Genomic DNA, 23477 nt, shown 5'->3' on the forward strand with positions numbered 1-23477 from the left:
CCTCTTGCAAAAGCTATGGCCAGCTGCTCGCGAGCAGGCAGGAGACAATGGTGGATGTGGAAGTTCTTCTATTTAAAAGCTGTGTTCATACCCCAAAAATGTAATCCAGCTCTCTTGTACTTCCCTTTTAATAGACAGAGAAAGCCTGGTGGCTGGGGAAGAATTAATAGCATGAGGCCCACCATTCCCAAGGCCCACAGCCACGTACCAGTTTTCGTACGAAGACCTTACTGGGGGGTCTGCAGTGTCAGCATAACTGAAGACCACCTTCTAGCTTCGCCTGGAGGGTTCCCTTCTGCATTACTGACTTGGGAAAGATACACAGTATTTAAGTGCATGGTCATAGCTCCACGTGACTCTTAGCACAGGTTCCAATAAAACTAATACAAGAGCTCATGAACACTCAGGATATTTTCATTTTCTAAATTAGTGCTAATGAGGAATCAAACAAACTGATTTTCAAAGCACTGAGTTCTCTTCATGTCCCTGCTCCAGCCAGAACCAGAGCAACTATTTCTTCAGAGATAAAAACAGATACATCCTTTCATACAGGTAAAAACTAGGAATCATTTAAGGGACGGTCATATACCTGAGCGATGGTCATAATGGTGGCAATTAAAATCACCAGAAGCAACCTCACCCACGCCTGAATCCCACTCATTTACCTAAGATGTAAATTCACCCCCACGATCACGTTTTGCATATAAAAATCAGTAAAGTTATTCAAAGTGAAACGATTTCAAAATCCAATCCCTGCTTAATGCATCGTGCTTCACCTCCACACTGCACGCTTCTGTTGACCATCACTATTATGTGTGTGACATAATTAAACTGAAATTTAACAAAACTTGGTGCTACGAAAGCTCTCAGATGAGGAGCCACCAGTAGCAGGCCTAAACATACCACAGAAAAGCCTTAGCGTGTCATTCCAAGAAACACATACACTGCGAAATCCAGGAGAAAATGTACAAGAAGTGCAAAATTCTGTATGTATCAGTGAAAGGTGGACATTTTTGAGGTGTCTCAGAGTGGCTGAGGCTCGGCAACACCTCTGGGTCCAGCAGGGCCACCCAGAGCAGGGTGCCCAGGACCACGTCCAGGGCAGCTTTCGAAGCTCTCCGAGGAGGAGACTCCACAGCCTCTCTGTGCTCCTACTCGTGCACAGTGCTCCATTACTCAAGTAAAAAAGGTTTTCCTTAGATTCACACTGTGTGGATACATATAACTTTTTACTCGGCAGCAAACCTGGATTAAGATGTTTCCATACACGTCCCTTCCCGATGCGTCCATCCTTCCCTCCATCACGCTGCTCATATCCCTGCTCCAGCAGAACGCGCTTACCACGCTGCACTATGTAGCAAATGCTCAATTGGCCCAACTTTAAAAATAATCAAAAAACAACTTTCACAGGAAAAAAAAAACAACTTAAAATTTTCTTCCTCTTGTTGTTCCTTTTGGTTTTGTTTTTAAATCCAGGCATGGCCGGAATGATGACCCCTCTGCCCAGGCAGCATCTTCTGCTGGTGTTGGGCTACTGCAGAGATACGGCTCCGCGCCAGATTTGAGACTTCCACTGACAAATGATTTCGTTTTTCTTCACCCGCTAACAGGGGCACAGGACAAGACGAATCGCAGCACTTGCCACTGCTTCCATACCAGGTGTGCTCATCAATATGCAAGGCTGATGAAGATACAGTTTCTGATCCGCGCTGTATGCCTGAACAATTTAAAAGGCTTCATCATGGAGAAAGCATTGCCGGCTCCTTGCAAGTAGTTCCGTTGTAATTTTAGGCTACATAAGCTGTATTTTTGTTTAGCGTGGGTTTCACGTGAATAAAAAGAAAGAAAAACACTGTGTGGAGGTATTATCAACAGAAACGCATTTTTAGATGGAAACTAAATGGCATAATGCCAGATCAGATTTCAAGAAATTGAAGATGCACCTTTCTCTATAAATGCCTCAGACTGCGAGGAGAACATGCTAATTTGGCTTTAAGTAAATAGGATAAAGTGGAGGTAAACAGCAATGACAAAAAAAAGCAAACATCAACAAGACTGGCAAAATCCACGTACCTCAGGCAGTGTCTACACAATCTGAGTGTTTCAGGTAGTTAACAAGTTTGTTACTCCAAGTCAGGAAGTTGTTTTAAATCAACTTAAGAATAAAGAAGATTTGAGGTTTGGTCTGACATATCTCATGAGCAGTCTTTTACAGAGGAAAAACAAGAAAAGTTTGCGCAAAACGGCACAACATGAGTTATCTACAATGTGATATTGCACGTAAGTCTGCTGTGCTGTTTGGGAGGAGTGGTGGAAAGACAGACAACACAGGAATTTTGCCCATGGACTGAGATACAACGGGTGGGATGGTGACTTACCATTGTCTGCCATACTAGGGCAAGATTCCTCTGGAGAGAGGCCCCAAAGGTCAGAGATAACAGCGGAACAAGGGGAAAGAAAGAGAGCAGGGAGGTGCGGGGAAGGAAAAAATAAAGCAGGAGTCCTCTGTCACAGGCTGGCTTTCTCTTTCTCTGTCGCATAGGAAGAGGTAACACGGAGCATGCGTTACCTCTCACGGAGTGCCAGAAGTGTACGGAGCGTTTGCGATCACGTAGCTTCCAGCAAATTAGTAACAACTCCTTTAAGCACGGACTGGTTCTCCAGTCATCAGCGGGTCTGTATTTTCTCACTGGCAGTACGCTTTGGCCTGTTGTTCCACGCACGTAAGGACTCCGTGTGACATGCAAAGCGTTCTCTAAGTACCAAGGAGGACGAGACACAAAGCGAAGAACCGGCATCTGTGAGGTTCGTGCGTCCAACCACAGCCCCTTAAATATCACAGACTGTTTCTGACTATTCGCAGGCATAGCTTTAAGTGGAACTACACCCAGTAGTGCGCTCCTGATGCCAACATAACTTTTGCCATTTATTTTTAGGTAAACTGGACTTCAGTCTGAGGGAAAAAATAAATACAAGAATTTCTGTTGGCAGGTCTCTTAAACTCCCTCCTTATTTAAGCCCCTGTAAATAGAGCTTCTGCTTTTACAGCAAGACTACTGCCATACCTATATTTTGGGAGGACTTCAATTATGCCCTTGATTGTAATTCCTGTTGTAATTTTTTTGTATTTGTACCACAAACCCGTATGAGCCCAGGTCTGGGAGGCACAACTGCGCTATCAGCCACGCTGGGCTCGGGAGCGGAATGCAGAAAGCGATGCGGGCGGTGACCCAGCCCATGACAACAGTCACACAGGATTTCAAAAGGAGGCTGGAGAAAAACAGATGCTATGGTATTTCAGAAGGGTATGGTGACTGAGATGCTTCGTTCTCTCTCTCTTAACCCTAACATACCCACGTGAGCAATTTTTATGATGAAGCATACATAACGTCTTACTATGTTAAATAACGGACAGTTAGCACCTTATCATCAGTTACCTTTTCAAACCATTCTTTTTCACAATGCCCCCACTAGCAAACCCCCTATACCTAGCAAGAAGTCTGGGCAGAGACTTCTTTGGGAACTGAGTACAGCAGACCTGTAAACGAGGTAAAAGGACCGTGGAACTTTCAGATCAACGTGATCTTCATGTTAAAAAGTTAACTGGAAAGCAGAGCTGGCTTCCTTCTTCCTAGTTGCAGCCTAACTAGTCCTAGATACTCGTTCTACTAAAAAAATAGGGGAATATGAGGCCTGGAGTTATTTCTAATATATCCTGAGGCAGAATGGCTCATACAGGAAACTAAATCTGAAATTGCATTTATAATTCACAAGAGTTAACCAATTATAATAATGAACAAAGTACATTGGAAGCAACAGAAATATGCAGTTTGACATTCTGAGTGATGAGTAATAGACCTAGTGCTGCAGGTGACACTTTCCTATCAAAATACACCAAAAAGCATTCGTTGCTTTGGCAAAACAGATCACGCCTAGAAATAATAAACAACCAACAAGAGGACTTCAGTTTGAAATTCTTTAAGCTTCAGAGGTACTGTGGTCTGGGACAACGTTTCTTGAGTAATAAAAAGAGCCAGTGCACGAACCAGCCTAGACCCCTCCCAGGAGGACAGAGAAAACTGGCACCGAAGAGAAGAAGCCCAGTCTTCCTGCATTGGTTGGTCTGAAAGTGCACTGTGGAGGGAAAACTGTTACGGACCAAATTACCGAAGTTACTAAATGTCTCTAAACGGTCCAGCAGTCCATGACAAAATGTAGTATCATTGCGCCTGTTTCTGGCTCCAGGCATCCCCCACAACCCTTCTTCACTTACTTGCTACAAGGTGACCCAAACACCTCACCTGGCTCCACAGCATCCTTCGTGGAACAAGAAGCAGCCAGCAGCCTGACCTTCAAAGCTGAAGAAAAGCTATCGGACTTGCCAGGAGCGCCAGCCTTCCTCAGAAGTACCACCAGCAGACAACACTGGCTAAGGCATCCTCGCGCTCGAGAAGAGAGTACCTGGGCTAGGTAGGAAGTGTCTTCTTTCTCCTACTGCAGACGAAGGAGTAGATTCCCTCGATGTGCAGGCTTCTGCACTGCTTAGAGGGAGGGGACTGCCTTACTTTTTCACTGTGCTCCAGAAGCGTTTGCATCTGCAGGTCAAAGATACCAGCCTTGCGAAACTCTGAACGAACAAGTATGTTTCACAGACAGCACAATGCGCCACGAACAAAGACAGATACGCTTCCAGCGCTCCTAAAGCCTTCACCTACTGTCGTGACACAAGAGAACAAATTAGAATTACCAAGACAAACCAGTTAGGAAAAATCAAAGACATCAGAGCCAAGAACTGGCCATCTCGGCAAAGCCTTTCTATGAAAACTGGCTTTGCCTTCAAAGTAGGAAGGGTCTTCTACTTAGTTGTAACTTAATACCCTTAAAAAACATGGACTTAGGTGCATTAGAATCACGTATGGCATTACAAATAAGAATAAAAAAAAATAAAAAAACACTAAATGGGAAGGAAGCAAACAGTGTACACAGATCCATATACTAAAAAAGGATACCTAGATATATATTCACTGTACGAAAGCTAACATAAAATGTATAACTAAACCAGGAAAACACTACCTGTCTTGTTCCAACTCATTTCATTGCTGAGTACATACCTCACCTCCCTGAAGCATCAGGGAATAGGATCTTCAGAGGAATTGATTGTTTTCTTATTCTTCATCTAAATTAGTAAGAAGTACAATACCTTCACATAAAAGCCAACAATTAAGCCGCCTATGATAAATATTTAGGGAGCTTTTTAAATGTTATTGTTCTGCCACTTCACGCTTACAGAGAAGTCACCTGAGCTGCTGGTAAACCCACGAGCAGTCAGTACTGAAGCAGGCATCATCACGGACTGTATGTTCTCCTCTCAAACTGTAACGTATGGACGTCCTTACAGTGTTCGGCGTCGATTTTCAAAAAATTACTACTGCAAGTAAATGTCAAGTCTTCACTGCTGAAAACACACGAACCTGAAATTCTCAAGTATTGATGTGTTTCCTCAAGTTACCAGGACAATACGGTTCCTGATACCGGACTAAAACTTTTATAAAATGCCATCACAGAAGTGCTTACGGCACTGTGTATTTCTGGTCAGGAGTGCACTCAGTGGCTTACGTAGACATGCTTCTTACACTCTGTATTTCTTAGAAAGGAGTCTTCTATCCCGTCGACTAGTGGGTTCACTTTTTCAGAAAGCCATTGAGTCTTCTTTTATTTGTAAGTGTTTCAGTGTTTATCTAGCCTTAGTAATATTTTTGGTCTTATCTCCAATCTGAATTTGTCTAATTTCCTTTCCCGGGAGCTGGAACTTCTCATGTTTTTAACGGCTAACATAAATAACTTTCCGCTATCAGAAAATACTCCTCCTTCCCCAACACAAGATTTGTCAAATAATCCAAATAAACTCTCCAACTTTCTCCTGGCTAACAAGGTTGATTAGGATTGCTTTAATCCCCTACGTCCACGTCCTACTCTGGGTCACTTAAAGACCTCTTCTTAACTGTTTTGTCAAACTCTCCAAGTCTGTGGTACAGATACTCGTCTCGCCAAAGTCAGAGCTTGTAAGAGACAAAGATAAAACCTTGGGACTGGAATGTGTCAATTGCATTAGCAGTATAATATTCATAAACACAGATTGCAAGTCATTTTTTCATCGTAAAAAAAAAAAAAACAGGAAATTTCATTCCTGCTAGCCCCATTGCTATTGCTCCACACACCAAACACAACTTTCCCCATTGCAACACGAAGCTGATTAGAAGTAGAGCCAATTAGAAGTATTGCCAATCCGTTAATTTGCCCTCTTAGAAGCAAAAACCACTCTGCAGTCCAACAGTATTTTTTCATTTTTTTCCCAAAAAAAGCTAACCCCTCATTTCACAACACTTCGGAAAAAAAAGGATGCCATCTTCAAAACAATGCTTTAGTTTTCCTAGACTAAACAAATATGGCAAATGAAACCAGCCTCTTCCTGAGGACTCAGCACAGGGGTTTGCTGTTGTCATTAAGGACAGGATCGGGCCATTTCTACGTTTCGCTCTTTCACTGTTTAACTGCTGTTTGTTCATTCTCAGGCATCTGTCAAAGAAGTCTAGTATCTGAAGTGCAATTTCCATTTTAAGAGTCTTTACCACAGTTGAACTGTTCACGCCATTGTAATGCCATCATTTTGTTTCATTTCGCATTTGAAAAACATTTCTTTCAACAAGGATAAGGGAGGTATGGCATGGAAAAACCTAGGTTTTGCTCATCCTCCTTGCAATTAACAATGAAAAATATGACTTAATATGACTAAGGGTATCCCTCCCCCCAGAAAAAATAAAAATGAAAAAGCTACGTTTCATTCATTTCTATGATCTTGAAGGTGTGTAGCTGCGTAAGACCGTAGTTACAGAGTAAATGGATTTCTGAAGGAAGCTGTTTTGTCAAATTTCAGAACTGTTACATATGAGATACCAGGATCCTGACGACCAGCTTGGTCTCTTTTTCCATTACACGAGAATAGACGCTTTAGCCCTGTCATCACCTGCTGGTGCCCCGGCACTTTATCCAGAGGGGCCACGCAGAGTGGGCAGTCAAGCCCCGGGGCGCTTCCAGACCTAGCTCCTCTGAAGGGGCCTCTGCCAGGGCCTCTTTATTTTTCCAGGCTGTTTATGGAGGCCCAGACATCCTCAACATCCACACGCTAGGAGAAAGGCTGTCACTACACTTCTTTTGGGTCTCTAGGCCAAACCAAAATCTTTAAACCTTTCCTAGTCCAGGCAGGCCTTCAACCAGCAGCCCCCCAGTGAAACCCCAGGCTCCGTGACCCACACTTACACTTCACTAGATGTCACAGAGTTTAAGAAACATTTTCCTGGCTTCTGAACAGCTCCTACCAGACCAGACTTACAAGATCTTTCGGTTTTTTGATATTTTAATCTTACACACAATCAAGCCAAGATGTAAATGACGAACTATCAGATGCCATGGTTAATACAGAGGTATGGTTTCTGGATCCAGGCAGCAGTAAGACCAAACCACAGGTCCTAATACTCCCTTTTATTCCCATAATAAGCAAGCAATATTTGACGAGTCCCTTCTTCCCCTCAACTGCCAGCATTCTGTAGACCCACCCGTGTGAGTGAAAGCAAGCGCTCCTCCAAATGCCCTGAAAGCTGGCTCATTCTACTGGTCCAGCTCAACCTCTGGAAAGCAACAAACACTTTCACACCTCCGTAAGTCACAGAACTTCTTCCTTCCTATCCATGTTATCAGGATACTTTGTAAGAATTCTTTCTTTCATTCATCCAACCATTTAACATGTGATATCTTTAAAAGAGAGGGCTGAGCTGAGACATCATCACTTTTCAATGTTACCTTCTGCTGCAAAACAATGTGACAATTTTCCACATGCTGGCACTTAATCTCACCTATCAAACAGCCGAGAGCCAGCAACTGACTGTCCTCAGAGCAGGGACCGCAAGGAGCAGCAGGACAAGCCTCCCTCCTTCCTGCAGGAGCCATCAGGTTGCCCTGGCGAGACCCCACGCGGCTTCGGCACCAGTCCTGCGGTGGCTGCCAGAGGCAACAACCACAGCCGCGGCCGGGGCCTTCCAGGTGTCTCTGTCTGGAGCTGAATTGCTTGGAGTTTTCCTAGCTGCTGTTCTTTACTGCAGGACATCATGTCACCGTTATGCTCTGCACTTGTTTTACAGTTGTACTTAACCATAGTGATAAATAATACTCATAATTAGAAGCCCTAGCTAACACTACTGAAAAAATTAATTGATTTACACGGGCCTAAAATGAGTGATTCCCTGACACGTTCCACCAAGTGGAGTGAAACGAAAGCAGTTCCCATTTTATAAACTTTACCAATAGAAGGAAAGACCAGAAATAACTGCAGAGAGCAACCGTGTTTCGGATCGCACCACCAGCACCGCGGTCAAGGAGAGAACCAGGGACCACGCCAGGCAGCCAGGCAACGCTCCCCACCAGCCGGGGAAGACGGCTGCCCCTAACCTCAGCTGGGTGACTGATGCCTGCACCTGGGTTCCCAGGAAGAAAGAGCAGAAAGGAGGTGGGGAACAAGAAAAGGCAGAATGGGATCATCAGGGCTAAGGCACAACTGATGCTCACCCACTGGGAAGGCAGGGAAATATACATGCATAATTTTAAACGGATTAAGAGTTTGTGTCAAATCTGTTCTGTGCTGGGGTGAATCTTGCGCCGCGGTGAGTCATCTTGTCTGACAGTTGCCAGGGAATTAAAGCAGTTATTTTTAAAAAATTATATTTCCTGCTTGACGCTTTATACAAATAGCCTCTTAAAAAATTAAAACGCAGTCAATGCATTTTTAAGTATAGAAGAGTTACGGTACATTTAGGATTCTCTGCATCACACCGCAAACATCCATCCTGAGCTATGAAAACCAAAAGGAGTTTATTGATGTCCCTTTAGAGAAACATTGATCTTCCCGCTGCTCTCCACTCCCAGGCCAAATCCTCCATCAAGGACTAGTTTGTTACACCTGCCTTCCGTATAGCAGGGAAATATTTTGTCCTGAGAAAAACGAACCACAAAGGGAAGAGGTGTGCTATATCTGGATTTCTTCAGTACGAAAGAATATTTGGTTTGCTAGAATAAAGCCTATTTGACTCGAAATGGCAGTTTTCACCTTACAAAGGAGTAACCCAGGCAGGTCAATACCTTCAGAGAAGGACGGCACGCCGACCCAACACGGGCACACGTCGAGCTGTCGCTGTGGCAAGGAGAAGCAGAGGCTTGTGCTCTCTGCGCCGTGCAGCACGGTCAGACAGATCCCTGAAGCTGCAAAGGGCAGCTCCTCGCAGCGCGTGTCCCTGTTACAAACACACCGCCTTCCGCCCGTTTTGCCTATAAAACTGACACCCCACCGCAATTTTCACACATCCTTGGGAGAAGTTGTTCGAGTCCGTCTGCTGGGTAATACAGTAAAGATCATCGGAATGATCTATTAAGTGTAACCCTTGGGCATCAGTGCTGCTCGACATCAGCCTGCAATAAAGGTGTATTTACAGCGTGCCTCCAGGACAGCTCTTCTGGGAACATCCCGGCGATTTGCATAGTCTGCTTTACAAGGCGTTACAACATCCTTCAGCTGAATGAGTGACAGCAAGTCCTTTTGACACAGCAACGCCCATTAAATGCCCTGAAGTCCAAATACCACAGGAAGATGAAGTAGGTAGACACACATCCAAAAAAAAAAAGACTTCAAATTCCAGTACCTTTCAACGTAAATGGATATTAACTCTTGAGGGAATTTAACCTGTTTTTAAAACTGCTAAGCAACTCTCCCTCTCCAGCATGCACACCATCCAAGAACCAAAGCAGCTGATGAGAGGAGGATCATCTTGCAGAGAAAGAAAAACTCATGTTGCCAGCACTCTTGATTTCATCATAATTCTCATGGCATTTGACATATTTGCCTAAAACCTTAGATCTTGTATGTAACGTGAAAATTTCAGCTTTACGTATTTGAGTAGGTTCGTCCTCTCTGCCAGAAAAAGAACTGAAAACATGAACCAACTGCGCCCTAACGACAAAACAAAAAAAAGAGAAAACAGCAAGAAGCAAATGTGAGTATTGAATTTCTTAGTTCACTTCTCACCCAAACTCGGGAAGTATTAACACTCTGTCATTGCGCGGGTTATACCCACTTGCTAAGCAGAGCACTGTCTCTCAAGGAGTGAATTAAAAGGATGACTCCGCGTCCCAAATCACGGAGGTGTGGTAGTTATTGAAATTTTCACACTCTGAAACCTCTCCGCGGGTGAGGAGTCAGCTGGCAAATGTCATGCAGGAATAATAACCGGAGGAGCTAACTGCAGTCCTCTGGCCCCGCGCCAGTGACTACATCCAGGCAGGCAGCCTGGCGGGGTCCGGTGGTCCTGCGAGGCGCTGCCAACCACAGCTCCCTCCCGAGAGCGGCGGCCCTTTTGCTGACGGGATCGCTCTACTGGACAAGGGCTTCGCTGGCTCTGTCAGGAGGCATCGTGCATTAACGGGCACCAATAATGACACACCGTGCACCTATAAAATAATACACCGACCAGACAATGACCCAATCAACCCAAGTAAGATGAGTGCATATAACCAAGCCAGCGGGTGTAACCAAAGTTTAGGACCAAATTAATCACCTGAGCTCATGTCCAGTGCCTTTGGGAAGGAGCAAGCATTCCTTGAAGATCCGCTGGTGCTTTTTGAAAGCGGTCTTTGGAGAAAGGCTCAAGCTTACCAAAACCTGCTATGCCTCATATGTTTAAAATGAAAGAGGACTGGACGTATAGTACGGAATATGAGTAGAGTAGTTTCTGAACAGGATGTTTTTCACATTTTCCATGTGGCGTCTGTGGTTCTTTTAAGTGTTTCAGCTCTGTTATCTGACACTTGGATAAAATACTGCAAGAAATATAGAGCATCTTTTCCCGATTAATTTTGGTTCAGAAAGTAATTGGAAGGGCAATATAACCCTGTATAACCTTAACTAGAGGGGAAAATGAGAAAAATATTTTCGGGACTTTCTAATTCTTAAGTGTTTTTAAGAATGGAGGGGTTGTAAAATTACATTTTTAAACAGAAAGACAACATATTTCAAGACTCCTGGTTTTATTAAATGAGTTCTTCAGTTAACAGCTCCCAAGCTAGTCTAAAAAAAAACGAGATGATTCATCTATTTCCATCCAATACAATTTTATACATAGTTAGAAAACTGAAGCCTCGCAAAATTCTAAGCGGCCCTCAAGAACAGCCACTGCAGAGTGACATGTTGATTGCATCAGCCTCCAAAGGCCACAGTTTTGAGCACTGCGAGCATTAGGACTGTCACTGGAACCCACTGCAGCGTCAAAGACCCCGTAGGTAACAGGCCGGCCTCAGCCACGTTCACTCGAGCACAGCAAAACAAATGCCTTTGAGTATCTGGCTGGATAAAAAAGATTCCACAACTCACTTCTAATACTCTTACCAGACTTAAAGTGCTGCTGCACCTCTCAGTTCTGAGAAACGCGGAAGCATTTTCCCCTCCCAAAATGAAGCGAAAACACCATCAAGAAGTGTGCTATTGCTGCCTTAAGCTGAACATAAAATTAAATACCAACGCATGAACATGAAAGTCACTTTCAGCACTCATCAAAGTGCGAGGCTACCTACACAGCTCCCTCTCTCTCATGGGGTAGGCTACAGGCACACACGCTCGGAGGACACTGGTAAACATTTCTGACTCTGACTGATCTTCAGCCTCTAAATCAAAATAATGAAACTAACAAAATCTAAAATGGTTACCCTAATTTGCATCCATAGTACCTTTTAAATAGCTTTGTTTGAAACAAAAAAGCGCGTTCGGACCACAACAAAAGAGAGGTAAAAGGCATGTGGCTTGCCCACAATAACCAGTGGGTTACAAGTGCCAGAAACAATCTTAGCAGCACACAACGTAAACACCTTTCAGACAAACTCCTCTTCCCTCGAAACCAAAGAACAGCACAGAACTGCCTAAACGCTCGCCAAAAAAAAGGCGCTTTGCCCTGTCGTCTAAAAAGCATGTGCTACCTACCCGGCAGCCACTGCGTGAGCTTCTGCTGTCAGAATCGCTGCTGCGAGTCAGCCCCTGCCCAGCGTGCAGCTGAACAAGGAGACCAGAATTTGGCTACGAGAGGAGAAACTACCACGGCCATATTGAAACGTACAGTGACTGCCGGCAAAGACTGCAATGACAGCATCTGCGAGTGCCCCAGTACCACTTGTCTGGGCGCGTGGACACCAGCTACCCCACCTCCCGCCTCGAGTCGCGTGGCGTGGGGAGGACCCGCACCGCCACACGGGACGGGCAGGACCTGGGGAGGAGGTGGCGTTAGCTCCCAGCCAAGAGGCTGTGTTGCGATAATCCTGCCGGTGCTCTCTTTGCACAAGGCAGCAACTTCTTTCAGAAGCTGTCCCTAAGTCTCCCCGGTCCACGAGAGGTTTTGGCACTCGAGAACGAGGTTGCCTTGGTACAAGTGGCAGCTGTAAGGCCCGCGGTGTTCAGAGGCACCGGAACTGGAAAGCCCGCGGTCACACACAGTACAAGAAGCCACTTCGGGCACTCGGCATTTGAAAAACATTTTCCTAGCAAGTCTGGTTTAGGAAAGGGGACGGAATTTAAGGCAATCCCTTCACTCCCAACGTTATCAACGAGACCCAAACACGCGTGTAAGCATGCAGTTGCCCATCTACTGCTTTCTACAGTTACCAAATCCAAGAAGGCGGCAGAGATGCCTTAACACACCATGAGCTTGACGCACATTAAAACCTCATTCTTGCAAACATTTCTGCACAGGCTGAAGCCTACCACAGTGAACGGCACGCCACTGAAGCCAGTGGGCTGGCACATGATGGTCAAGTTACATGTAAAGGGCACACACTCGGGGCCTGAAAATGCATGAAGTTGCCTTGAAAACCGCCAAACTCTGAGCTAGCGTGGCCAGACTATGACCAGCCTTCCACTGAAACAAAACCTTACGAGTTACTGATCCTACCCTACGCAGTCATTAGTTTTGGGAAGAGGCCAGAATTTGCAACACGTGTGCCTGAAGTGAGGAGCTTTAAGCGGCGGAAGGTTGAGTTTTCCCAGGCACGGAGCACTGCAATTTACTTGACTACGAGCACACCAAGAGTGGCTTGGAGGAAAGACACTGAAAGCAGGATGCTGGCCCCTTCTCCTCCCTCCTCCCGGTTCCAACCGATCTTGATTTAGGTTGTCACGGTCAGAAAACACGAGCCACGCTGTCTGCTGGGTGCAACGTCAGTGGCACAGAAGGAAAGATATTGTCAGTGGGATAAATTCATTCCAGCTCTAGCTCCAGGGAAGGCACAGCAGTGCAGACAGAGATGTCCAATTGCAAACCACGTCCTGCTTCCTCCGAGTCTTCTTGGATTATGCTTGCGGCAACAGGAACTGTACCATAAAACTGCATTACAACTTCGGTACACTGAATTAGCGTATTTCTTACTGAAGATCTAAGTCAGTTTGATTTTGGTCTTCTGAAAGCATTTACTAACATCTGTTTTAATTAGCATCTTGCCGGTGTGCAGACAGTAGTGTGATAAACACCAAATAGCATAAAGCAAGAGCACTACACACCGTGGTATCGACAGCGCTCCCTGCTCCCTCCCCAGCACAGAGAAGGGCCGGTGGATGGGCAGTACCTCGCTGTAAGGCAACATCACATTGAACTTTTCTTATTTTGGGTTTTCAGGAGAGGAAGGCAGAGAAAGAAGAGCCCCAGGCTAATCAGTAGCTCCTTCTCCTCTTCCCCCTCAAAGCGTTAAAAGGAAAATACAATGTCAACATCAGCTCCTCCCTGCTGATGAAACTGGCTTAAGCGCATTTTACTTTCTGGCTTGGAGCCCTTACAAACCGTTACGAAAAGACGGAAAGACAGCTCAGTATATCGAACACTTCCAATAACTGATCTGGGGCACGCTCGGTCATTCTGTCGAGTGTTGCAGCCAGTCAGCGGTGAACGAACACTAACATTTGTCTTTTTTTTATTAGAAGAAAAAGCTCACGGCACATTTGCACTTGAGGAATGAGCCAACTCTAGCAGCAGCAGATACAGATACTCCCTACTCCCTGCCTCTGCAAGGAACAGCTTACATCTGAGGCACCACAATCCTGCCTAACACTGACGGCACTCTGGGTGCTTGATCCCCATCAGGGAGAGATCCTGATGGGCAGTAATCGCTCCGTGTGCCTCACTCCTCCACCAGAGCTGCCACAGATGGAGACGGGGAGCTGGCTGGCAGCGGGCTGAGGTGCGGAGGGCGGGCTCGGGCTCCTGCTCGTCCTCCCAGCCACAGCAGCAGCAGCGATGTGCGGGCTGCACAAGAGCCTTCCCAACTGGCAGAGCATCGAAATCAACCAAGCCAAGCAAATCACCACTGCAAGCTTTCAATTAAACGGGAAATATATATATATATATAAATATATATATATGCAATTAACAAAAAAAAATCATTTCCTTTAAGTAGTATTTTTGAGGTGACATTATCATGGAGTGTTTTGTTGCAAGTGCTACGCTGATCCCGAGGCGTGCACTTGACGGCAAGCCCCTCGATACAGCCAAGCAGCCTTTTCGCCCCAACGTTATGTGGCAGATTTCTGTAAAACTGCATTTTCTTGGCAGGACAGGGATCCCTGCGAGCCAGCCCGAAGGATTTTTTCCATCTTCCGTAATAAAACATGCGAGGCTGGAGAGCAGCGAGCCCTGCCGCCAGAGCCCCCCTCTCCAGCGGAGAGGGGGCGGAATTCACCACAGGTAGAACAAAAAAATATATATATAATTTAAAAAATTAAAAAACCCGTCCGCCCGAGCCTCCGGGGGCGAGCACAAAGGCGCGCACCCGCCTGTCCCCTCAGGAGCTGAGGGAACGCCAAGGGGACACGGGGCGGGAGGCTGGGAAAGAGGGGTCGGGGGTTAGGGGGGGGTTGTGGGGTGGCACCGAGGGTCTGAGGAGGGGGTGAGGGGGCGATGGGGGGGTCTGCGAGGGAACGGGGGGGGGGGGTAACGGGGTGCTGAGGGGAGGGGGTGCGCGCGCCCCGCCGCCCGTCCAACTGTCACCGCCACCGCCCGCGCGCGCGCACGCGAGGGCCGTGCCCGCTCCGCCGCCCCCCCCTCCACCTCCCACGTTTCCCCCCCCCCCCCAATTTTTTTATTTATTTTATAATTATTTATTTATTTTTTACCTTCGGAGAGCTCCAGCTCCAGCTCGGCCAGGCGGGCCCGCACCTCCAGGGGCAGCGACACGCTGTCCAGGCTGCGGTCCGCCATGCTGGCGCGGGGGGCTCTGCCCTCCTCCTCCTCCTCCTCCTCCTCCTCCTCCTCCTCCTCCTCCTCCTCCTCCTCCTCCCCGCTGCTTCTCCCCCTTTGTGCGCGGCGCGGAGGGGAGAGGAGAGGAGGGGAGAGGGGAGGAGAGGGGAGGAGAGGAGGGGAGAGGGAGGGAGGGAGGGAGGGAGGGAGAGGGAGGGAGGGAGGGAGGGAGGGCGGCGGGGCCGCGCCGGGTGCCGAGGTCCCTGCGCGCCGCCTCAGCGGGGCATGCGGGGGGAGGCGGGCGGGCGCGCACGGGGACGGGGCGCGGAGGGAGGGAGGGAATGCGGCGATTTCTCCTCTCCTCCTCCTCCTCCTTCCCTCTCCTCCTCCTCCTCCTCCTCCTCCCTCGCCGCTTCCTTCAGCGGGGCCCCGCCATGGCCGCTGCTGCTGCTGCCGCTGCTGCCGCTGCTGCCGCCGCCGCCGCCGCCCGCCCGCGATCGCTCCTCATCGGCCTCCCCGCCGCTGCCGGCTCCCTCCCGGCTCGCCGCAGCCGCCCGGCCCCGCTCCTTCCCCGGGCTGGGCTGGGCTGGGCTGGGCTGGCGGCGCCTGGCGCTGCGGTGCCGCTGCCGCGACTGCTGCCGGCCGGGCACGGCGCCGCTGCTGTCACGGGCACGTGACCGCGCCGCCGCCGCGCGCCCCCGACGCCGGCCCCCAGGGGGCGCGCACGGCGCGGCGCTGCCCCCGCGCCTCGGCCCTGAGGCGCTCTGGGGCTGGGGGGGGCGGGCCGGGGTTTGTCGCTCTGTCGCGACAGCCCTCAGAAGTGGGGCTGGTGGCTCTCACGGTGCCGCTGCGAGGGGGAGAGGGGTGGCGTGGGGAGCCGAGCAAGCCCCGAATTCCCTTTCCTGCCCCACCTGCGGAGCGGCTTGCTGCCCGCTCGTGTTGGCGGCTGTGTTCGTCCGGCTAAACAGTGGAAATTCGGAGCGTGTGTTACAAAAAGTGCACATTTCCACTTACATTTCCACTTACGTCCCCACTTGCTGTCAGAGATGAGGACGCGGCTGACACAGCGGCGTGTCCGTGCTCGGCTCCAGCGTGCGCCCACTGCCACCTCCATCTGGAGGACCCGTGCCCCAGTCACACCGCTCATAACAGGGAAAGCGTGTAATAAAGCTCCCCTTCAGATCAACAGACACGTTCGGCAAGGAACAGCTGCCTTTCTTTTTCTCCCTGCATACGTCTTCTCTTGTATATTTCGTTTTGTTTCAGAGCATCCCTCACCAGAAGGACGGAGCAGGACACCCCACCACCTGCTGTTTCATAAGCCCTCGGAAGCCAGTGGGAGAATTTGTCTCACAGGGACACAAGTTTAACTGAAAGAAAAAGGCGTAATCGTCCCCAAGTCAACCACGGCTTACCATTTCGGTTAGCGGAAGAAAAGGATGTAGGAGTTCCTTCAAGCGATGAAGCTCAGGCTGTGACTATACTAAACAATGTAATTTTTTAATACGTTGTGGAACAAAAACAAATGACATCATATTGCCAGCTGTGCTGGACTGGTGTCAGCACCGGGGCGATCCCTGCACTGTACGTGGTGCTGGCAGCTCCTCGTGCTCTGGCTGCACCCAGCCACAGACCCACTCGCGCCCGATGCTGGCGTCCCTTCAGCCGGAGCAGTGCCACCACCACCTGCAGCACCTCGGCCAAGCTGCCAGGTGCAAGCAAGCCTTGAACACACAAGGTCCCTGCATTTCATGGTGCTGGTGTTTGTTTCATTGTCACTTATGCTGATTTCTATTAACCACCACCGGGCTACTCTTCAATGCACTGCAGGATTGGAGCCATCTGTTTAGCCTCTCTGTAGCCCACTACTTTTAACAGCATGGCAACACGCATGCCATTTAGGGTATACAATGCCTCTCCACCGGCACTGTGCTATATAGGGGTAAGATTTTTTGCCTATTGTTGAGCACCGAATGGCTGAAATACAGGCGTTCAAGGAATTATCCACGTCTTTCAAGTTCCTTACATCAGGACCCAAACAATGAAAAGCAATTAAATCCAAATGTGCTCCAGGCTTCCTACCTGAGAAGCCCAGTTTTGTTTGTTTATTGTTTCGTGGGGGATGAAATAGGCTGAAAGGCTCAGCGCTCCACAGGAGGAGCTTTTTCCAGCACCAAGGAGGCAGCCACGAGGGAGGCAGCGCGAGGCTCTGCGGCGATCCAGCTTTCTGCACCAGCGTGTATCTCTGAGCTGCACCTTTGCTTCCCCACTCTTTGAGCTGATGGGAGCTGGTGATTTTATTTGTTATCTGATTGTTGCACAATCCCTACCAGCGACGCTCACCCCGCTCTCCAAATTTTCCCTTTTGTGAAGTTACATAAAGGGACCTAAAGAGAACGAGCTGAACGTTCACAACATTTCACATGGAATTTTCCTGGCGCTTCCATGACAAGCCCCATGTTTCAGCAGTTGGGTACATTTACTGAAAGAACAATCACTCGCTGTGTGAATCCATCAGGCAGGAATGGAAACACCCAAATCCTGCAGCCTCCCCATCGACGTGCCCTGCTGGATGGCGGCTGCTGCAGAGGGGGTCTGGGGAGCCCCTGGGTGGGATGCAGCAAGGCAGTGGGGCTGGGGCTGCAGCAGGGGAACCTCTCCCCTTGGCACAGGGATGGGGGAGCCAAACCCCAGCACAGGAACATGCCTGGGGCCATGGCAGCCTGACTCGAATGAAACATTTGTTCCAACAGAGCTCCTCTGCCTCATGAGAAGAGATTTCTTGCTTACCTCCGGGTTCCAATAATGAAATTTCAAGCATATAAATTTGCATGATGAATTTGATGAAACACTGAAATTAAAACAAAAAAGGAGCAAGTCAGGAGGTTTGACCTAGTTGGTCTTAATTAATGAATCCTTCCAGATTTGTAGGTGAGAGGCCGCGTCGTAATCATCCACCAGAATAAGCAGTAGGAATTTTCCTGACTTCAAGAAAAGCAGGACAATATTTGTGTTTTGGACCCAGTGATTAATTAAGAGTGTCAGGATTTCTAGAATCCCTTTCCTATAAAGACAAGCGTTTCTGCAAGGCATGACCGTATTTGCACGGTGTACGGTTTCATATGCGTTCAAGAGCAGAAACGAGACGGCAACGTCCTTCTGACACAGGCCCTGATCTCCGCAGCTTGCCAGTGACTTTGTGCCCCAACGCTTTCGCTGACATGATTTGAATTATTTGCATGCACTAACCTATTCGAACATACGTGTCTTCACAGAAGGAAGGAAGAAAAAAAGTGTGTTTGTACTTAAAAATGCTTATTGTTGCTGTAAGTTGTGAAGTCCTGCTGGAGATCGCCTTACAGTGGTGTCGGTAGCTGAGTAGAAAGTGTGAAGGACAACACAGAGTTGACCTTGACTAGATAAAAATTCACTTTCCTAGCTAATTCACAGCAGAAGATGTATCCAATTTTGCAGAGATTTAGCCTTTAAACCAGGTCTATACCAGAAATCTTCTCAGCATCATAACCTTAGGAAGGGGGCAGGGAACAAAAGACATTTGGAGAAAGGAAAAGCTCTTGTATAGATGCTATCACATTGACCTAAAGCACCGAAAATTACATGTGGGTCTTCTGGACACCTTAATAAAAGCAACGGGACTGTGTCTGTGAGTGAGCTGGTTAGCTGCTCTTCTGTTTATGTGACTGGGGAATCAGGATTCAGCCAGAGTACCAAAAAAAAATAAAAATGAAAAGCGGAAGGCATTCATAGAAAAACAACAAAAATAATCAGCTGCCTAGAGGGACTGATTTATAAGGAGAGATTAAAAAGAGTGCTTCTCAGCTTGCTAAGCAACAGCAAGGGATGGCCCAGATAGCTGCCCACAATTATCTGAAAGGTGTAAGCACTGCGGAAGTTAAAGGGAAAAAAAAAAAAAGCGGGTAGAAAAGGATACAACTTTGAATAATAGGCTGGAATTAAGAAAGGAAGCCGAAATAAATGTCAGGGAAAGCTTCCAAGGGATGAGCAGTGTTACAGTGCAAAAGAGACTCTCAAAGGAAATAGTGGAATCCCCATAATTTGAAACATTAAAAGCAGAGTAGACAAAGCAATCATGAATATGCTGTAGGAAATAATCCTACTGTGGTATTGGATGAACATGCCTGTCTGGCATTGGTTATGCGGAGATGTACTGCTTTTTTTTTTTTTTTTTTTTTTCCAGTGAACTCAATTTATTTTTTACCCTTCACCTCTCCACTCCCACTCTCTCTATTTGCATCTGTCAGCTTGTGCCTCATGAGCAGGTTGGGAAAGGCATTACGCTTTTTACATTTTTACCATGAATGTGGCTGGACGTCTACCTACTACTATACAGCAAATTGTACAAAATAACTGATGAGATGCATTAATCAAGTTACCTCTGAATGGAATGCAAACAGTCCTATAATTATTCCCAACTTGGGTTCTAACTTCTTTTAGCACTTAAAAATTAAAGTCGGTCTCATCTTCTAATTCCTCTCTGGCCTATTAGGGAAGGGAAGGGAAGGGAAGGGAAGGGAAGGGAAGGGAAGGGAAGGGAAGGGAAGGGAAGGGAAGGGAAGGGAAGGGAAGGGAAGGGAAGGGAAGGGAAGGGAAGGGAAGGGAAGGGAAGGGAAGGGAAGGGAAGGGAAGGGAAGGGAAGGGAAGGGAAGGGAAGGGAAGGGAAGGGAAGGGAAGGGAAGGGAAGGGAAGGGAAGGGAAGGGAAGGGAAGGGAAGGGAAGGGAAGGGAAGGGAAGGGAAGGGAAGGGAAGGGAGATTAATTACTGAGAGTGTGTGACAGATGCAAGCTGCTATGTATCTTGGTGTTCGTTTCTCTACCCTAATATCGAGTCAGTAAACTAATGCTGGTGGCCCACTCTTAATTCACAAAGGTCTATTGAAGTGAATATCTGGGAATCCAAATGCCCACTGAAGACAGGCTGACCTAATTCCGTGCACAGAAAGGTGTGTGAACAAGTCCTGCACAGAGGAGAGGCCTTCAGCCATTTTCTGCCTTAGCCTGGTTGCAGACGAGCTCCAGTAGTTGGGAAACGGAGAAGTTTCCTTCCCCGCTGTGTCCCTGTGCCAGAGGTTACTGGCCTCGTCGCACCGCTGGCAGCAGGAACATAAACTCATGCCTGAGCTCCTTCTGCACATAGTTTGGCATAGCAGTTCACATGCTGATGAAATGGGGTTGGAGCTAAGATGCACAAAAGAACTTTCTTGGCCAGAAGTGAAGTACGACACAGGAAAAGGAAGGAAAAGAAACCCTAGGAAGCATCATTTCCCTTTGTATATTAGATATTTCCTCTTCAACTCGCATGACCATTGTTCTTAAGGAAATAATTTGATTATTATCAGTGTAAAAGTATTATTTAAAAAGGGATTTAGTGCATTTTAATAATTTTCATACATCTCTCTTTTTATTAAAAAAATAAAATGAACTTACGAGTTTACTGGCACAGTTTAATAAGTTTGGTTTGAAACTTAGTCTCACATAAGAAGTATTTATTAGGCTCCTGCAGTCTGGCCAAGCCTGTTTCCACAGAGAAAGATCCCTTCCACTGCTGCATTTGAGGTAGGAGTTGATAACACATTTCACAAGTTCAGAGAGGGAACTGGCATCCGAAGATAGGAAATGTCTTAATATTCTAATACAGGATTCCCAAAGCATCCACACGCACAGCCTGTCTCTCACTACACCAGGCGTCTTACAGGGAAATGGTTATCCACACGGTGAGTGAGGTTTAAAATTCAGTAACACAGTTTTCTGGAAAGATTCTCTTCAATGAAATTTACTGAACTAGATTTAGACCATTTTTCAATTTACTGAAATTAAAATGCAAAATTGAGTATTCTAGAGCAAATTTAACCTGAATTATTTTTTTTTCTGTTTTCTATGATGTCATCTGAAAAAAAAAAACATGTATAGAAAAGGAACTAGTCCTTTTTTATAATTTAGTCTCCAGTTAATGCGATATATCATGTTTTAGCAAACAAAAATCAGATTGTTACTTTAAGATAATGGCACAGAAGACTGTTGGCACACTGTAGAAGATATATAAGCAATATTCCGTCACTTATCATGCCTCTCTGTGATCCCATCTTCACCTCTCCTAATGAACTTTAAAATTGTATCATGTCAGTGATCAATTAATGTACAAAAAATACCTCTAATACCTGGAAAACATCTCAAGATTCTTTCGGCTGTGATATGAATTAACACCTTGTTGGACGTGCCTTAATATTTTCATGGATTACACAGCAGACAGCATAGCTAAGCAATAGAAATGTCTATTATAACCATGAAATTCTTTGGGAGATGAGGAAAAATGATTACAAGCTTTTATTACCCAGCATTCACAAAAAAAATGGATATTTAACCATTGAGAATTTTTACCAATCTCTTTAACTTGAGATAGACTAAAGCCATCTCAGACTGATTGTGGTCACCCAAAGTCAGGATTAAAGTTGCCATTTGCAATGATGATGGATTGTAAAAATTCAAAGCATTCCTCTTCTGAATGTTTTTGATGTTTTAAGATAGTCCTGAGAGTTTCATGTTTTCTTGAAGATAATCAAGGAGATGCTAGGTTGTTCTTTGTTATTGCAGAGTACCAGATATATAGCCAAAACATTTTAATAATTCTCTGATTTGAAGTGTCAGTGGTCACAGAACAAATACATTCTTCTCAATCTTCTTCTAATTGGTTTCCCAGCTGGAATGGGAACTACTTTGCTACTTGTAAGACTTGGGACATTTCAACCCACCAAGATGCAGAATTTTTATCATCACTGATTCCTGGAAGTAAAAATAATTAACTTGCTACCACATCCAAATGACCCAAATGAACAACAACAAAAATATTTTGGAGCACTCTCCCAACGTCTGCAGCACTTCCTTTACATTTTCATTTTTTTTTTTTTTTTTTCTCTTTTCTTACTTAGCAACGAAAAACAACAACAAAAAAAGCATCGAGAACTTTGTTCTGGGAAGCTCTGTTATAATTATCTCTCCAATCTGCTCCAATTGCACAGTGTCTTACATCTGACAGTCAACCATTAGCAATTTTGCACAAGTGGCAGTAAACACATGACAATTACCGATCTCATAAACTAATTTCTTCTGCCTTTCTGGAAGATACAGAGCCCCTTCTTGTCTGAGGCAGTAACGTGACTTGTTGAGAAAATACTGCTGTTGCAGTTGCTCTCGGCATCACAATCCACGTAAGAATGTAACGGCCAAATACAAATAAATAACACTTAGACTGGGTCCAAATTCTACATCGGTGCCTGTTGTGCACCTCGGTACTGGCAGGATCCAGGAGGTTCTTTTTCCAGAAAGTGAGCGCCCGTCTCAGCCAGCCTGCTGCAATTGTGGTGCAGGCTCAGGGCTCCCTAAGGGATGCCAGGGCTGGCAGAGCTCCTCCTCGTGCTCCCTGCATCCCTGCCTCACTCTGGTCAGGTTCTTCACCCCTGAGCTGGTTCAGTAGGGAAGCTGGTAGGGATTTTTATTTTATTTTATTTTGAAAAAATGTCCTATTCTGATCCTGCCCTGAACCATCCTTATGTTAATCTCAGAAGGAGATTTCTTTCCAGTTTTACCGCGAAGCTCTGAAGGACGACTTCTGCCATTTCTCTATATCGAAGTTTCCAGCACCAGCTGCTGCAGGGGCTGAACCCCTTTACTTTGGGCTTGCTGAGCCTAGGTGGGACCTTGCAGAGAGCTGTAATAAGGCTGCTGTGCAGAAATGCTTGCCCTGGGAGAGCGGGCTTGCTGCTGCGCTCTAAAATTCTACCCTGCAAAAACTCCTCTCACTGTGCCTTCGCACAAAAATCCTGCCAGGCCTTAAGTGGCAAGCGTTTGCTATTTACATAGCCATTAATGAAACTTTCCAGAAGTTTTCTTCTTTGCATGCCATTGCCTTACTTGGCTTTTGAGTGCAGAACTAGGGGTGGCCCGCGACCATGGTTTTGCAGGCAAAAGCTCAAACGTGAAGCCACAACCCCAATTTTTACTTCAGGTGCGTGACTCAGTACTACCTCAGGGCAGCACACAAGAGAAGAGGAACTCCTCGTTTGTGATTTTGTGTACTTTTTTGTTGTTAAATCATTACACCAAGGTTGAATTCAGTGCTGGAAATGAGATCAAC

The 23477-nt window shown here is 46.6% G+C and overlaps 1 protein-coding gene across 4 annotated transcripts in view; it reads right to left on the reverse strand.

The window, feature by feature from the left end:
- DIP2C (disco interacting protein 2 homolog C) overlaps positions 1-15900 on the reverse strand; it is a 316217-nt gene extending 300317 nt beyond the window's left edge. Inside the window, exon 1 of one of the 4 annotated variants that reach the window (XM_040546127.1) lies at positions 15245-15900. In XM_040546127.1, coding sequence (XP_040402061.1) covers positions 15245-15329 — 85 coding nt within the window. In that variant the 5' untranslated portion in view covers positions 15330-15900. The remainder of the gene's footprint in view (positions 1-15244) is intronic. The other 3 variants (XM_040546128.1, XM_040546125.1, XM_040546126.1) reach the window with 3 other exon arrangements.
- Positions 15901-23477: the final 7577 nt, after the last annotated feature.

Source organism: Cygnus olor, chromosome 2, assembly GCF_009769625.2.
Source record: "Cygnus olor isolate bCygOlo1 chromosome 2, bCygOlo1.pri.v2, whole genome shotgun sequence".
NCBI classification, from domain to species: domain Eukaryota; kingdom Metazoa; phylum Chordata; class Aves; order Anseriformes; family Anatidae; genus Cygnus; species Cygnus olor.